Source organism: Catharus ustulatus, chromosome 5, assembly GCF_009819885.2.
Source record: "Catharus ustulatus isolate bCatUst1 chromosome 5, bCatUst1.pri.v2, whole genome shotgun sequence".
Taxonomy (NCBI): Eukaryota; Metazoa; Chordata; class Aves; order Passeriformes; family Turdidae; genus Catharus; species Catharus ustulatus.
Genome location: NC_046225.1, coordinates 70,145,874 through 70,162,000, shown reverse-complemented (window position 1 = coordinate 70,162,000; position 16,127 = coordinate 70,145,874). Strand labels below are relative to the sequence as shown.

At 39.3% G+C, this 16,127-nt stretch overlaps 1 protein-coding gene across 7 annotated transcripts in view; it reads left to right on the top strand.

The window, feature by feature from the left end:
- Window positions 1-16,127, top strand: part of MAEA (macrophage erythroblast attacher, E3 ubiquitin ligase) — a 48,949-nt gene that overhangs the window by 5,437 nt on the left and 27,385 nt on the right. For 5 of the 7 annotated variants that reach the window (XM_033060342.1, XM_033060345.2, XM_033060346.2 and 2 more), the window contains exons 2-3: window positions 12,276-12,458; window positions 15,786-15,989. In XM_033060342.1, coding sequence (XP_032916233.1) covers window positions 12,351-12,458; window positions 15,786-15,989 — 312 coding nt within the window. In that variant the 5' untranslated portion in view covers window positions 12,276-12,350. Of the gene's footprint in view, window positions 1-2,415; window positions 2,514-4,048; window positions 4,109-12,275; window positions 12,459-15,785; window positions 15,990-16,127 lie in introns of those variants that run through there. The other 2 variants (XM_033060340.1, XM_033060344.2) reach the window with 2 other exon arrangements.

Sequence of the window (16,127 nt, the reverse complement as noted above, 5' to 3'; positions counted from 1 at the left end):
GGGTTTGTGTCTGTTTTCTGGTGTAGGAATAATATGTTTGTATGGTAGCTAGCATATTGGGGTCTTTAAACGTTGACATGAGACTTGAGTCTTAGCATAGTGAGTGTTTTTCAGGAGCTGGGACACAGGTAAAGATAAACTTCAAACATTTCCTAGATACTGTAATGGGAGGAAAATGCTTTACTTGGTGTGCTCCCTAGGCATCTTCCCATTGTCTTTCAAATCAGTGGTTCCTGTACAATCAGCATAAGAGCGTGCCTTTCAGGCTCACAGATTTAGGGAAGCACTGTTCTGGCAGATGGGTATTTGCTGTAAGGGCACACTGACAGCATCCATCAGTCCTTGTTAACTCGAAAAGCTGCTTGCATTGTACACTTGGCCTCCCACAACTTACACTAGATACACTATGTGGGAAGTATTTGCTAACCCAGAATGTGAAATGTGCCAGAGTAATTGATTACTTACAACATGTGAGATTTGATTTAAATAGAGCGGGGTTTTTTGTTAGAATACTTTTATTTTGATAGCCAGTAATTTAACTGCTTCACAACTTCTTTTGATTTATGTCAGCTTTTCTTAAGAGCTCTGTGGATTAACTTGACTTGTAAACTAGTGAAAATGAAAGTAAAACAGATTGAGAGAACTTTGGTCATTCAGAAATTCTGATATGGGCCTGGTAATTTGAATCAATAATGCTTAATTTTCTTACAGGAAATGCTGTCACTTATCTGGAATAGGTTGTTTGGAGCAATCTGATTGGAAGTGGGATCTCTAGCCAGTGTCATGGTGTCTGGACTGTGCAAACACACAGAGGGATAACGACCTCTTTCATTTAAAGTGGTAAAGAGGTGGTGCTGTGATTAAAATAAGCAAATATATGGAGAAGAGAGAAGGATCAAAACAAATGGAAGGACTTGCTCTGGACACAAGCCTGCTGAGTGACCTTAGCTTTGCAACTCAGCTACTTCTTTGGCCAGGGAGCAATGCTTAGGCTCTTGTTAGTACTCCAGTATTCCAACTAAAAGGAGAAAAGCAAAAACATTTCTTTGGAGGTGTAAGTCCAGGGTGGCAGCTATAGACAAGTGCATTGAAAAGGACTGACCTGTGATGTCCTCAGGGTAGTTTTAGACTGGGCTCTGAAATGGCTGTCAACTTCCTTATGTAAGGAAGTAACACAATTTTCTGTAACTGTTAAATGGCTTTGTCAAACACTTAATTTTTTTTTGGTAGGAAGTCTTGTTCAAAAGTTCATAATGTATTCAGAAATAAGTTACTTGCAGCTTGTGTAACAGGATAATATTTTGAAGGAGTGTGATTGGTTTTGTTGACTAAGTATGTATGTAGCAGATGGATAGTGCAAGAATTCTCTCCTGTATTGAAGTAGCACCTTTGAATAATATGGTCATGGTTTCAATCCAGATACAGCTGCTCTAGAATACACAGTGCTGTCTTCCTGAGTTGTTAAACTGACTTGTTTGTAATTAAAGCAAGATACTAGGCTCTACCCTTCCAAAGCATTAAAACTGTTTTTAAAAATAACTATTTTGTAATCATCCAAATTATCTCCAACTGCTTGTAGGCTTATGAAATTGCATTGTTTGCATCTATACCTCTTCAAGATTTTATTTTAATGCTTTTACTAATTAACCTAAATTATGAAATTTTTCTAAGCCATCCATTCCTGAAATATACTACTACTCTTTTAACTTTATTTTCCTTTCCTGATTTTGTCTAGAAGAAAGAAAAACTATTACTATTTTAAGGAATTGTTAAGAGCTACTCATCAGGAGAGTTCACTGAAGAGGTGGTGATATCATTTACATTTTGGATAAGTTCAGGGATAAATCGTGGTGTTGACTCTGGTCTGAAGTAATCCAAGAATCATTGAGGAAGAAATTAACTATATAAAAATACAGAATTTCAGTAATTCTGCATAAAAAGGGCTTAATTGTTAGTTCTTTGAGGAAAAAGTTTCAGTAGTTTATTGTACCCTGCCTCATTCTTCTATGGCAATATATATAATAGATGTCCTCCACTTTTCTGTTTCATTGTGGCAGTGAGCATGGTGATCTAATTTAGTCTCAAGAAAACAGCTGAATGCTTGAAGGTGTTTCTTGTGGGATTTAGTTTTTTCCTCTTGACACTGTTTGTTTATTCAAACTCTTCAGGAGATGCTTAGTTTTTCTTACACATTCCTATATTTCCTTGTTCTTCTTGCCTGAAGTAGTGCTAAGTTGTCTTTGCTTCTAGGTTTTTGAAAGGTAATTTCATCACTGCACCTTTGTTTTCTGTAGCTGTCTGGCCAGGCTTCATTTCATGTAGGGACATTTGAAAAAAACTTATTTATATCTCAAAGTCTTCAATGGAATTGTCTTGGAGACTTGTAGATTCACACAAATCTCTGGTGCTTTTCAGGTGTTATAAGCTAACACAGTTGAGGAGAGGAAGCACACCATTTTTGTGACCTTTGAAAGGAGAGCATAGTTCTGTAATGGTTCCCCCCACCTAACCGGGTAGGACTCTTTTTATTTTATATTTCTTGAAACTTTTTTTTCTGCCCCTTTGTTTTGTGACTTCATGTACTTGGTAAGAGTTTTAAACATCAATTTCTAATTCCCTCCTGCTCATGACTGAGTTAATTTAAAAAGATACACAATGTAGGGTGTTGTTTTTAAAAAATCAGATTTTATGTGGGAAGGAGTTACTTTCAGCCAATATTCTTCAACACTGAGGAAGGAAGATGCACACACATGTCAAGTCACGGTCTATAGTTAAAAATTCCCTCTGCAGGAATTGGTACTGGTTAGACCCACTTAACTACTTTCTGTCAAACACTGAAGGAAAATGGATGTTCTTTACAGAATTGCAAACTTATGTAAAAGATGCTTGTTTTTGTTGTCTATACTATTTTCTGTGAAAATCAGTTTTTAGGAAAGAAACCTTTGAATATTCCTGTTAACAGGAGTCTGGAGAATAGTTAATGGTCTTGTTTATACAACCAAGTACTTCTTCCTTCAATTTCTTCCTTCAATTGACTTTTATGAAGTCTCACTTTTACTTTATAATTCCCAACAACCAAATGATACAAACTGATTTTTACTTTTTTCTGCTGCATCTGAACTAGTTAAATCTGTGCAGTTACCTTGGGCTAGAAATGTTTTGAGTAATCTTGTGGTCTGAAAGGGATTGTGTTTTAGTTTCCATTTTTATTTGGAGCTCCTTAGGGTTGAATCTATATCAGTAAAGAAGGAATTTGGCCAGTGTTGTAGTTTGTGACCAGATCAGTGTGAGAACTGGTGTGCTGAAAGTCTAGTGTAAGGCTAAAGATTTGGAGGAGAATAAAGGCTTACATTTTTTTTCACACCTTCAGTCATGAAGGAAATGTGTAACTGAATCTTTCAGTGTTGGTCTGTACCAGTTAGAAAAACTTGTGGGCAGCATCAAGGTGGTATTTGGAATTTTTCACAGTGGCCATTAGACTTTGACCTAACATTCTATACCTCCAAAGGAGTAGAAATGCAGCTTATAAAAAATATAAAAAGCTATAAAAAGCTTTTTTGTCTTCAGAGAAATCCCTTTCTCCTGTGTTCAGTCCTCCTCTTCTCTGAATGCTGAAGTAGTCTGGGGATTTTGTTGGATAGCTGTGGAAGAAAGATAATGTTGAAGACTGTTTCCATGCTTCTACTTTAAGTAAAATTTTAGTGAGCTTCTTAATATATGTAATTGATTTTTCCCTTCCAACCAATGGCTTAGTATCCTGACTAATCCAATATGGAATAATGTACATCAGTTAATGTGACTTTTAAAAAGTGCACGCCATGTAGAGATATTGGAGTTGTTTTTATAAAACTGAAGGAGGTGGTGAGATGGACTTGGTTGATAGTTTGTTCATATTGCTGAATGTTTTTTGGAGATAAGCCTTACCAGGAACTCTTGCAAGAAAGACTGAAGTCCTAGTGCAGATAAGGAACTGGGCAAGATAAAAAACAAGCATCAAGATTTAGTAGCCAGCTTCTATAATAGAAGAAATCTTCTGGAGGAAGATTTGTGTTAAGATTCTGCTGGTATCCTGGTGATATTCAACTGTTTGAACAGCCTGGAAGAAAGAGTAAGTGCTGAGGTGCAGCAGTTTCCTTGCTGATACTAAGATAATTGATGGTATTACAGATGTAGCCCAAGTGTGAACCATTAGAGAAAAAACAGTGAGAGACTGAATGGGTGTTAAAATATATTAAATTCAATATAGACAAGTGCGGTGTGATACAGTTTTTAGGTATGATGGAAAGAAAATTAATCCTAGTCATATATGTATAATAACTGAGTTGGAAATGGTCATCATTATTGGGATCTGGGGCTAATAGCGAATGCTGTCTTTGAGTGGTCATGTTAATGTTGACAAACACAGGACAGAAGTGTTGGGAAAGGGAACAATGGAGAACTGAATACACAGCAGTTAAAATCCATGGTTTCTTCTTCTTTCAAGTAGTATGAGTTAGTGTTATTTTCTTCCTTCTCTCATCCTGAAAAAGAGTGTAAAAGAACTGGAAAATGTCTATGGAAGGGCAAGAATGATTAGAGAGATGGAATGTCTGTCTTCGAGGAGTGGTTTAGAAAAAGTCTCCAATCTCAAGGTACGTGAGAAGTATGTAGGAGAAAGAGAGGGTTCCCTTTTTTGCTTCCAAAACAAAAGGGTTTCAATTTAGTTGAAAAGTCAAAACCAAAGAGTATTTCTTCACATAGTTGTGAGCCTGTGCAGTGTCTCACAACAGGATGTTGCAGTGCTAAAACTCAGGTCAACAGCAACCAGCAGAGTCCATGAGTGAGAAACACCCTGTGGTGGTTCTACTATGAAACTCCCATCTCTGGCTCAAGAAGCCCAAAGAGACTGTGGGATTAATAATTTTGTTCTTGCCTTTTTTCAAGTGCCATCCTCTTTCTGGATATCATCAGAGAAAACACAGTGACAGGGAGGGGACTTCTGGTCTTATCTGGTACGGTCATTCAGCTCTTCTTACGGAAATGTACTTGATCTCTAAATTAGCAAAGATGAATTCGTTAAATTAAGGCAGGAAAGTACTTCTGCAGACAGTGTTAAATTCAGTCCTCTGCGCGAACCTTGGCTAACTTCAAAGCTAATCTGAGTTACTCAGAGTCCTGCCAAGTTCTGAAAGTTTTTGAGGGTGGGGATTCTGTCACCTTTCTGAGCTGCTGTTCCGCTGCTTACCAAGTCTTCTGATTGAAATATTTTTTTATGTCCAGCTGGAATTTTCTTTAGTGACAGTTGTCAGCTCTGCCTCCTTCCTTTTTGCTCTATAACTCTGGAAAGTCTGGCTGGCTCTTATCTGTGACCTTCACCTTTCCGTGGTAGAAAACTTCTATCAGATTCCAGCTCCCTGTAGCCTTCCCTTCTGCAACGGAAACAAGCCTGCCCCTCTCAGCTTCTCTTGGAATTTTTTTTTTTAATCCTCCAACCAGCTCACAGTCATGGTGGCAGCCTTCTGGACTCTCTCCAGTTTGTTAGCATCTCTTTTTTAGTGGAGGGGAGGAGTGACCTGAAAACCAGACTCAGTATTCCAGATGAGTCTGCATAAGTGCTGAGCAAAAACAATCACTCCTCTCAATGCACTGCCTTTAGTCTTGCTAATGCAGCCTGGGGTGGGGTTAACCTTCATTGCCATGAGAGCCTGTTGCTGGTTCATGTCCAACCTGCTGTCCATCAGGACCTCTTCATCTTTTCTTGCAGTGTTGGGCCTAGCCATTTATTCCAGAAGTGCTAAAGGCTGGGGTGGTTTTGTGCCAGATACCAGGCCCTGGAGTTTGCCTTGATTATGTTTCATAAAATCCTTGGTGCATTTTGCCAGTTTGTCATAGCAGCTCTGACAGCCACTTATGAAGTGCTCTACCAGTTTGTCCTCTGTGAGCTTTCTGGCTGTGCGTTCTGTAGTGTAGATGGTTGAAGATGACATGTATGTTGGAGCTGATAACATTCCTGAAGAGTCAAGCAGTACTTGGAATTGGCCACCAGGAAGCTTTGGAACCACTGACCATTATTCTTAGAGCCCGACTATGCAGTCATTCAGCCATTGAGTCCATGTCTCCCCTGTTTGGCCACAAGTGAGACAATGTCAAAAATGGCATGAAAGGCTGCTAGCATGCTCCTGCCATTTGGAGATCACTGAAAGCAAACAATGTCCTCAAGCTTGATTTGCTTATGACAAGTCTGGGCTGCTTATTCCTAGTCACCTTTATAAGCTTGGAAATGGTTTCCATATGATTTTCTTTTTTTTTTCTGAAACTTTCACAAGAACTGAGATGAGGCAGACCAGCCTGTAGTTTTTGTGATCTTCCAAGTTATCTCTTTGGAGTAGAGGCATGATATGATACTTGCCCTTTTCAATCACAGACAACTTTTCTTGTTTACTGTGACATTCCAGCAATGGTATCAGGTTTGCAGTGTCATCCAAGAGCTCTCTCCTTTCCTCAGTCCTGCTCCTATGTGTGTCTGTATCCTCAGCTTCCTTTGGACTTCTTACAAGAGTGAACAGTACCTTTCTCCCCAGACTCAGTTGCTCCTACATCATCAGGAAGGCTTTAGGAGAAGACCTTTACTGGTAAAGACAAAGAAGGCATTTAGAAATGAGACCTTGTTGTCCTTTGTAGCTGGGTCACAAACTTAATTCTGTAGATGCTTTTCATCTTCTTTAAGCTGCTTGTGTCTATAAGGCCCTGGTAATTGCAATTACTTATTTGAAGTCTAGTTGAATGAAGTGGATGTGTATGTTGGCTGTGATGGTAACGAGTGCTGGATTTCTAGCTGTGACTCAGAAGGCTTTTGTGGCTGGACAACTCCAACACCTCTGCAAAGAAGACCTCGCCACAGCTCATGTTTGTTTTGTTATGCTGTAGTCTATCCCAAGCAGAGAGCCCTTCAGCAGTGTCTCTATTCCATTTGTTTGCAAACCCCAGGTGCTCAGTGAGTGGCTCTGTCTGTTGTAGAAGCTGCAAGTGTGCAACAGGCTAAAACTTCACCACATTCTCAAAATGCCATTAAGCTGCTTAATAGAATTCAAGGTGCTACAATGAGTGTAAGTCCAATCTGGATGTCTGACTTCCAACAACATAAATGAGGTAGCAAAGCTTTTTAAGCTTTGATTACTATAATTAATGAACTTCTATGAGGGGAAAATGGTTCTGCATTCTCCTCTCCCTTTTAATATTGTTAAAGGCTGTAGCTGGATGTTCTCATCACATGTTTTCTAAAGACGTTTTTCTGTGAGTCTGTAGAGATAAGGAAGAGCTGAGGTGGGAGTGTGTTCAGCAGCTGTTTCTATGTATTTAATTTATGGAGAGAGTACAAAGTGTGCACATGTAGATGCATTCAGAAAACCTTAAGAAAAGCAAAATTAGCTCAGAAAAATCTTGATAATGAATGTAAAAGCAATATGCATTGTAGGATGCTGTGTAACGGATCAGCTGGTTTAGAATCATAGAATGGTTTACTTTGAAAGGAACTTGGAGATTATTTAATTCCAGCCTCCTTGCCATGTCCATTAGACCAGGTTGCTGGAAGCCCCACCCAACCTGGTCTTGAACAATTCCAGGGATGGGTCACCTGTAGCTTCTCTGGATAACCTGTGTCAGGGCCTTACCACCCTCACAGTAGAGAATTTCATCCTGATATCTAATCTAGCCCTGCCTCTGCCATTTTGAATCCATTCCCCCTTGTCCTGTCACTCCATGCCCTTGTGAAAAGTCCCTCTCTACCTCTCTTAGCCCTGCTGGGTAGTGGCAGGTGCCATAAGGTCTTCCCAGAGCCTTCTGTTCTCAGTCTCCACAGCAGAGGGGCTCTACGCCTCTGATCACCTTTGTGGCCTCCTCTGGACTTACTTCAGCAGTTTCAGATCTTTCTGTATTTGGGGGCCCCAGAGCTGGGTGCAGCATTGCAGGTGGGGCTTCACAAGAGCAGAGTAGAGAGGAAAGATTGCCTCCCTTGACCAGCTGCTCACACTTGTTTTCATCAAGCCCTCTATGCAGTTGGCTTAATGTTATTTATATTTCTTTAAATATTTATTTGCAGGCTTATAATTAGCCCTTGAGAAGTGTATACAGTTTACAAAACATTAGGTTACAATATATGCAAACATTTAATACTGGCTGAGGTTTTGTCTACTTTTAATGTGTTTTCAAAAAACTGAAGAAAATTGAATCACTTAGTAAGTGAACAGCTTATTGAAAATGTATCTTTATGAAAATATATTTAAATTCACTATGCTTGGGGGTATTTCAAGTAACATTTGATATGCTTATGAGAAGAAAGATTGCCTACAGTTGCCCAGTTTGATTAATTTTAGCCACTCTGTGATTTGAGAACTCTGCCTTGCTTTGGTACCTTATTTGCATTCATGGGCAGGAAGAGGACTGTGTTTGGGCTGAAGGCCAGGTAGTAAACTTCACAGCTGAGTTCCTAAGTGTACACTTAAAAACTCCCCCTGACATCCTCAGCTCTGCAGTTTTCTACTCCCTGCTCTCAACTGAACGACCAGCATGGACTCGCATGGCAGTCCTTCCTCCTCTTCACAGTTCAAGCTTGTACACTCAGAACAATCCTCTTCTAAGTCTTGTCTTCACAGCTACAGGTTGTTGGAGCATGTTTTGGGACAACACACCACTTCTTTGGCTTTCTAAAAAGCGAGTGAAGTGACTCCTGAAATGAAGAAAGTGCTTGGATCAGGTTAATCAGTTGTCTCTGCCTTTTTGTTAATGTTTAGCACCTGGAAACAGTCACACTACACTTGCAGAAGCCTCCAGCCAAGCAAACTTTCATTCATATCACAGCAAAATTTTGGTCTTGGAAAAACTTGTGTTACTGGAATTTTACCCCTTGTGTAGGTTGTTCTAACTTCAGTCAAATTCCTTTTCACTAGGTTGAAGTTTGACCTGATTCAGTACATGCTTAGGTTGAATAATGTGTCTGCAGCTGTGGAAGCTGATGAACAAAAGGAGGAGAACCTATTTAGTGCCACTGGATTTGAATGTGCTGCCTGCTAATATTTTACAACTCTCCTTTTTATCCTCTTGTATGTTCATGGTATGAGCCAACTGGGTGTGGTTTTTCAAGTTCTAAGTAGGACAAGTTGGTATTGTGCTTATACAGAGCACATTCTAGTCAGTACCTGCTGCTTTATTTCAATTCTGTTTTTCCTGAAGATAATGCTTCCCTAGACTGGGTTCTGTAGGTCACTCTTGTCTCTAAATAATGACTGTGTAATCCAGGTTTGGTCACTGAATGGTACTGGCAGGAAAGGTTTCAATTCTCTAATAAGTTTATGGCAATTAATGAGATGTAGATCTTGCATCTGTCTCTTGGTCCAAAAAGTTTGGTGTTCACAATGTTCTAACAATGGTAACTGAAAATCAAAGTGGACCATAGTTAAAAATTGTAGAATTGCATTGTCCAGAGCACTTTCTTCTATCTTCTTCTTCCATTAACTTCCATTATTGGTGGGAAAAAAATGATTCTATTGGTACAGTGCCTGTAACTTTTGAAGGGTTCTGCAGTAAAGCAAGCCAGTGCTGGGGAGCTGGGCACTTGGGAACTGTAAGAGTAATAAAAGAACCAGTGGATCAAGATGCAAATTCAAGATAAAATGCTGCTTTGTAAGGAATATAGCAGTTGCAGTTCTAAATTTTGGCATTCATAGACTGTGGCCCTGTACAGTAAGTGTAAAAGCTGTATCTAGATGTGATTTACAAATAATCTCATGAAAACTGCTGGCTCCATAGTAAGAAACAAGTGCCTGTGCAAATTATGAAAATCTCTGGTAAAGAGTATTTACTGTCAGCCTCAGTTATGCAAATAATTTCGTTGTACCTTTAATTTCCCTTGTTATGACACACTAAATTATGTTTCTCAATATGTTTACTTTTATTTACTTTCGGAGTATGTAGTGGAAACATTTCAATTCATATGCTCTGCCACACAAGGCATTCAGATTGTTCTCATGGTAGGGGCAAAAAAAGGATAAGAGAAGATTCAAAAACCTATTGTACCTAGACACATTCTAAATGATATATAGTGATACCAGCTGAAATTGAAAGTTCAATTGTTTTAAATGTCACATGAACACAAACTGTGCCAGAAGTCTGCATGCTGAAGAGACAGAGCACAGGAAATGGATGCTATTACTGCTCTGGAGTGCAGATAAGGAACTAGGGAAAAGGGAGATTAAACACAGATTTTTTTTTTTCTCCAACTGACTAAATCTGTGTCCAACTGACTGCTCAAAATTTAACAAAAGCACTTTCTGTACTAAAAAAGATAGCTCAAATTAATAGCTTATGAAAGTCTTTATTGATGCAGATTTTCAGTGTGACATGGAAAGCTGATTAGCAAAATACTTGCAGAAATATTTTTTAGTGGACAGTAAGAAAAATGCAGTGGGGGGAAAAGGAGGGAAGAAGTTGTCTTAATGCTGTCTGGCATCAGGTCTTAGAGTTGGAAATGAGCTTCCATGTTCAAAAACATGAAATGTCAAAATAATGGCCTCCTAGAACATCCATTTAATCTGTGGATCTCTAAAATATTTCATATTTTTGGTGGAAATTGAAAAAAGAAATTAGGGTTGGAGATGGAAGGTAGCTATATAGGCAACTAAGTAGATGTTGAAGCCTGTTATTTGTTGTGGTTTATGTGGTTTGAGTTTAGGGTGGCTGTACTGCTGGGATTTTAGGGCAAAATATATAAGGAAAATAATTGTTTGGGCTTGATTCTTCCTGTGGGAGAGTCTTGTCCTGTCATTTGTTTAGGTCTTAGTTTGAGATACCAAGAACCATGAAATAGATCATTTCAGTCTTGAGGAGCCCTTAAATACCTTATCAGGATTATTCCTGTGTTTTATTACTACTGCAAATAAGCACAACCTCTCTTATAGGTAGTGCAGAAGTCTTGGAAAGCAAATGCTTTGGCTCACCTTCCTTCCTCTGAACCAAACTGTTCTCTGATGGGGAATTGCAGTGGTTCTGTAGGAACCGCTTTGCTAATAGAGCCCAGGAGGGGTCTGGCCCCTGGGGATACTTCCTTACATGCAGATAATTAGAGTGAGGAAAACTGAGACCTTGATATAATTGATTAGAAGTTACATGCTTGAAGGATTTGTAATCAAACATATACGTGATATGTACCAAACAGAGCACTGATTCGTGTTTCCTGTTTTACCTTTAACATGGATAATCTGATTGCTACCTAAATTATGCCTTTGATTAATGGAAAAAGCAATCAAGATTATCATAACTACCTGCAAGAACTTTCTCATGGACTTTTTAAAGATTAAAGATATGGTGGAATTAAGTGTATAGCACTAGAATGTTTTTTAAAATTCTGGTTTCTGTGATGTAGTAGAACTTCCTGTCTAAATTGCTTGTGCTACCACTGTAGTGAATGCAACTTAAGGCTTCCTGTAAGCTTTCCTCAAATCATTCCCCAGGCTCCCATCCATGTGTCCCTAGTGGCCATCAGTAGCAGTTTTGATTCAGCTGTTCCACAAAGGTGTGGGACAGGTAGGACAGGAAACCCCCAAGACTGGCAAATCCCTTAATCAGGAATGGAGCATTGGAGGCAATTAACCATTTTAGCCATACATTGCAGGCTTTTATCACTAAAAGAAAATTTATATGGAGTTTCTCTTAGCGTTTGTTAAAGTTCTTGGGGAAGTAATACTAAAAAGTAGTTTTTCATGGGTAGAGGTATGTAGGAGACTTGTTGGATTTCCTGAATAACTATTGGTGTACTGGGTATAAATTTTTCAGTAGCCAATATGCATTATACATGCTTTCTGTCAAAGGTAACTTTCTCCTTTTTTAATGAATTCAAGAAGGAAAGAAATATAAAATTAGAAAGTCATATTCTGGAAGGTGATGTTATAATTTGTAGCTTTACTTGTAGGGCAAATTTGTTTTTATTTTCTGTTGTCCCTGGACTATTTCTATCAGTGGTTCCTACAGCTAAAGCAGGATAGGTGAACCTGGTATCAAACAAGAAACTGCAGCATTTTTCCTGTTGTTTTTTCATCATCTGTGATGTGTGAGCTCCTTCCTGAGAGAACTTAAATAACGGTTTTATTTTAGTATGGGAACTCAAGTTCAATCAATGACCTCTAGTCCCCTGGAACCAAGGTGTTCTTTGGGCTGCATCAGATGAAATCATCAGTCTTTCTAAGCTCTAGAGGACCTGACCTTTTAAATACAGAAATGGTAATGACTTGGTGTTTCTCCTTCAGGTGCCCTATGAAACACTGAACAAACGGTTTCGAGCTGCGCAGAAGAACATTGACCGCGAGACCAGCCACGTCACCATGGTGGTGGCGGAGCTGGAGAAGACACTCAGCAGTTGTCCTGCTGTGGACTCAGTTGTCAGTCTCCTGGATGGGGTTGTGGAAAAACTCAGCGTTCTGAAACGCAAGGTGAGTGCTCTTCTACCTTCATTGCAATTCTTTTCAAGAGAACAGGCATTACTGGCTCTTTAAAGGCCTTGGAATGCACATTTGTAGTCCTGGAAAGAACTTCCTTTACTAACAGAAAAGAAATGGTAGCAAAATGAACTGATTTGTATCAATTCCTGCTTGTCTAATGGAAGAGTTTGTGTAATTGAATTAACTGATCACTGGAATAGCAAAACAGGTAGAAGATTAAGCTGAAAAGTGTGAAACCCCTAGTGCAGGAATAGTTGTATGTGGTGTTGAGACTTCTCTGCAGAAGAAAGTGCAAGTTGTCCTGGATTGTTACTTGAAAATTTTTTATAAACTCTCAACTTGCAATTTGAACGATTCCTAGGGAATTTTAAGAGCCTTTAAAATAAAATTTGGCAGGATAACCTGCTTCTAGCTGTTAAACATGAACAAAATACAACCAGCCTTTCATGCCTTTGCCACATCTTTCTTCGAAAAAGATGTATATGTTCTCAGAAAAAAAGTATAAGCCATCCTTATTTTGGATGGGAATATTACTCATCCCTAGAGTCATCAGAATACTTACTTGAAACAAGTCTTGCAGAAAAGTGAAAATAGCTCTGCCGCCTGACTTGAGAGCGGTGCTTCTCCAAAAATAAATAGATGAAACATAGTAGCAGAGTCATTTCATTAAAACTTAAATGAAATAACCAACAGATATAAATCTTGAGACAGTACTATGTGAAGCATCAAAATACCTTGGAGGTTTGCAACATGAAAATAATGCTGTCATGTGTGTTGATTTGGGGTTTTCTGCTTGAACAAGTTAGCTAGGTGTTGAAAAGCTCTTCTGCTTCATAAGTTAATTGCTCTTTTCATCCTCGGATTGTGAGACATGAAGAGGTCTTAAAGGATGTTTTCTTCACTTCTCCATTACTTACAGAAAAATAGGAGCTGTTTCTGAAAGAGGTGTTGGATGTTGCTTGTAGGTGTGTGGTAATGATGTGGAGGAGTAAAAGTTATTTACTTGTTAAAGCTTTACTGACTGTGGGGGTGTGTCTGAAGGCATTGCTGAATGTTTTGGGTGCAAAGCTCCATTTTCATTTAATTGCTCATTTGTTTTCGACTGCCTGAAAGACTCTGGGGAATCTTATAGCTGCTCAGAAGGAACAAAAGACCAAAAAAATTTATTTAACAGTAAAAGGCCTCTGAAATACAGAGGTCTTGTTTCTGGTCCAAACCCTCAACTCCCTACTGTCTTCTCTATAATCTCTGCCCCGAGCAAAATGATTGTTTTCTTTAGAGCCTTTGGACCCATGTGAGATCTGTTTCCTCCTGTGTTTAGACAAGGATCTCATGAACTGCTGAGATGGCCATAATAGAATTAGATGGTTCCTTTATTTAACACCTTACTGACTCTTGAAAGAGAGCTTTTAAACACAGCAGGTTTATTGGGTTCTGAAAATGATCCTGGGGAAACCTAGGCCTTTGTGCTTTCCCTTTTGTATCCTGTTTAATATGCTTGTTCCCTCAAGTTCTGTTATGTCCAGCAGGGCAAGTCCAGAGGGATTTGAAAAGGATCTGTAGCCTTTCTGAATGTACTAGAAGGACCAAAAAACCAGCAAGAGTTGTTAGAGGTCCAGATACAAAGCTGTGTAAGAAGAGCCCTTTGGAAGGAGAAAGGGTCTAACCTTTGTGCCTGGCTGCCTCGAGTTCTTAGCTGTACTCAGAATATTTCTCAAGGTTGCCTTTACGTCTGATAATACTGCAGACATCTAAAAAGTGAAAGTGTGTTTTGTCTTGAGTTAGTGTTTGCTTGCTGAGTAGGAAGAGACCCAGTTTATAACTCAAATGAAATGCTTGTCTCCAAACTGTATGTTGCAAAATAAAGCTAGCACAAGTAACTCAGACTTCAGTTGTAAAAATAACTCATGCTACAGATGTTGGCATTAATGTTATTAAGAGACTCTTGTATAGTGACTAGTGTTTGATTCTTGAGTTTAGTATCAAGGGCCAGATTTGGGGAGATTTCCTTGCAAGTTTTCTCTCATTTCCCTTTGCTTTTCAAACTACTGATCCTTCCAGAAGATATCTGTCTATGGGAAGGCATGGTAAATACAGTTAGAACAACCTGTGCTGCCAGAGCTGGAGCTGTACCATATATGATACATACTATACATAACTACATACCTACATACTAAACTATATCATAGTTTGAGTTCTGGGAAGGTCATTGTGTCTGCATGGAGTGCAGAGTGGGCTGCCAAAAGCCTGCCAGGTTCTGCCTGTGCCTTCCAGCTGCCAGAGCTGTGCAGTCATTCAAACATGAGCCAGCAAGTTTAAAGTTTAAACTGCAGCCTAACTTGCAGTTGCATCACTAGTGATGGGAAAGGTACTAGCTATCCTCTGCTGGTTTGCCTTTACCTTAGCAGGCACATAAAGGTACCGCCAGCTTTCTGGAGTTCTGTAGCTTGCCATGGCCCTGAGTTGTCACATGCTGTGTTCTGAATCAGCCAGCTTGGAATGATGACTTTAATGTTGAAGGAAAGCAACTATGAGCTGAGTGTTTTGGTTTTAATTTTAAAAAACATGTTGTGGCAATACCTTGTGGGGGTTGTGTGTGCTTTTGCTGGGTATGCCAATATGTTGGTTTAAAATCCTCAATCTAGTTCTTCTGGACAAATGTGTTTTCCTAAGTAAAGCTCCTTAACAAGGGATGCATGTTTCCACAGTAGCAGAGTTATATAAAATAGTACCAGTTTAACAAAACTGATGATTTTTAAAAACTGCTTTTAGATCCTTGAATTGCAGGTGCCAAGAGGCCAACTGTTTGTATAATTTCCATTATTGCATGACCGATTAAAATGGCTGCAGTGTGTTAGAAGTAATGTGGGTTTACTCTGCATCACTCCTCAGTAGAACTAATCCAGCAGGACAGCTGCTGAAGGAAGAAGCCATGCATAGGTTAGAGGTGGAAATTTTGCTTTTCATCTCTTTGGATCAGATGGCTGCAAACCTTCACCAAGCTCTTTGCAGGTTATTACAGCAGTTGCTGCTGTAGTTGATACATTTCTGGGTTTGGATGAACTGCAAATTAGGCAGAAAAGTGTACATATTCATAATGTCAAATATATCAACACTTACTTCTGTGCAAGACTTTCTCAGAACAGGACCAGCCATGCAGAAATGTACACACTGCCATAGGAAATAATTCTAAACAAAAGAAACACTACTGGGAGAAGCTGTATAGCATATAAAGAACGCTTACAAATAATTACTGTGTTTCGCTTTGAAAGGAGATGGAAAATGTGTAGCTCTTATTGTTATTTTTTTACTTTTCAGGCTGTTGAGTCAATCCAGGCTGAAGATGAAAGTGCAAAGCTCTGCAAACGCAGGATTGAGCATCTGAAGGAGCACAGCAGCGACCAGCCAGCTGCTGCCAACATGTGGAAGAAGAAACGCATGGATCGGATGATGGTGGAGCATCTCCTGCGCTGTGGCTACTACAACACAGCTGTAAAACTAGCCAGACAAAGTGGGATTGAGGTGGGTGGCAGTGTGGACTAACTTGCTAACAAAGTAGTAGTAAAGAGGAAGTTGGAAAATGAGAACAAGCTGCTTGTAGCAGTTATTTTCATATATTGGTGTGGCTTCCTTGCTTATGTTTATCTGTTAATATTTTTA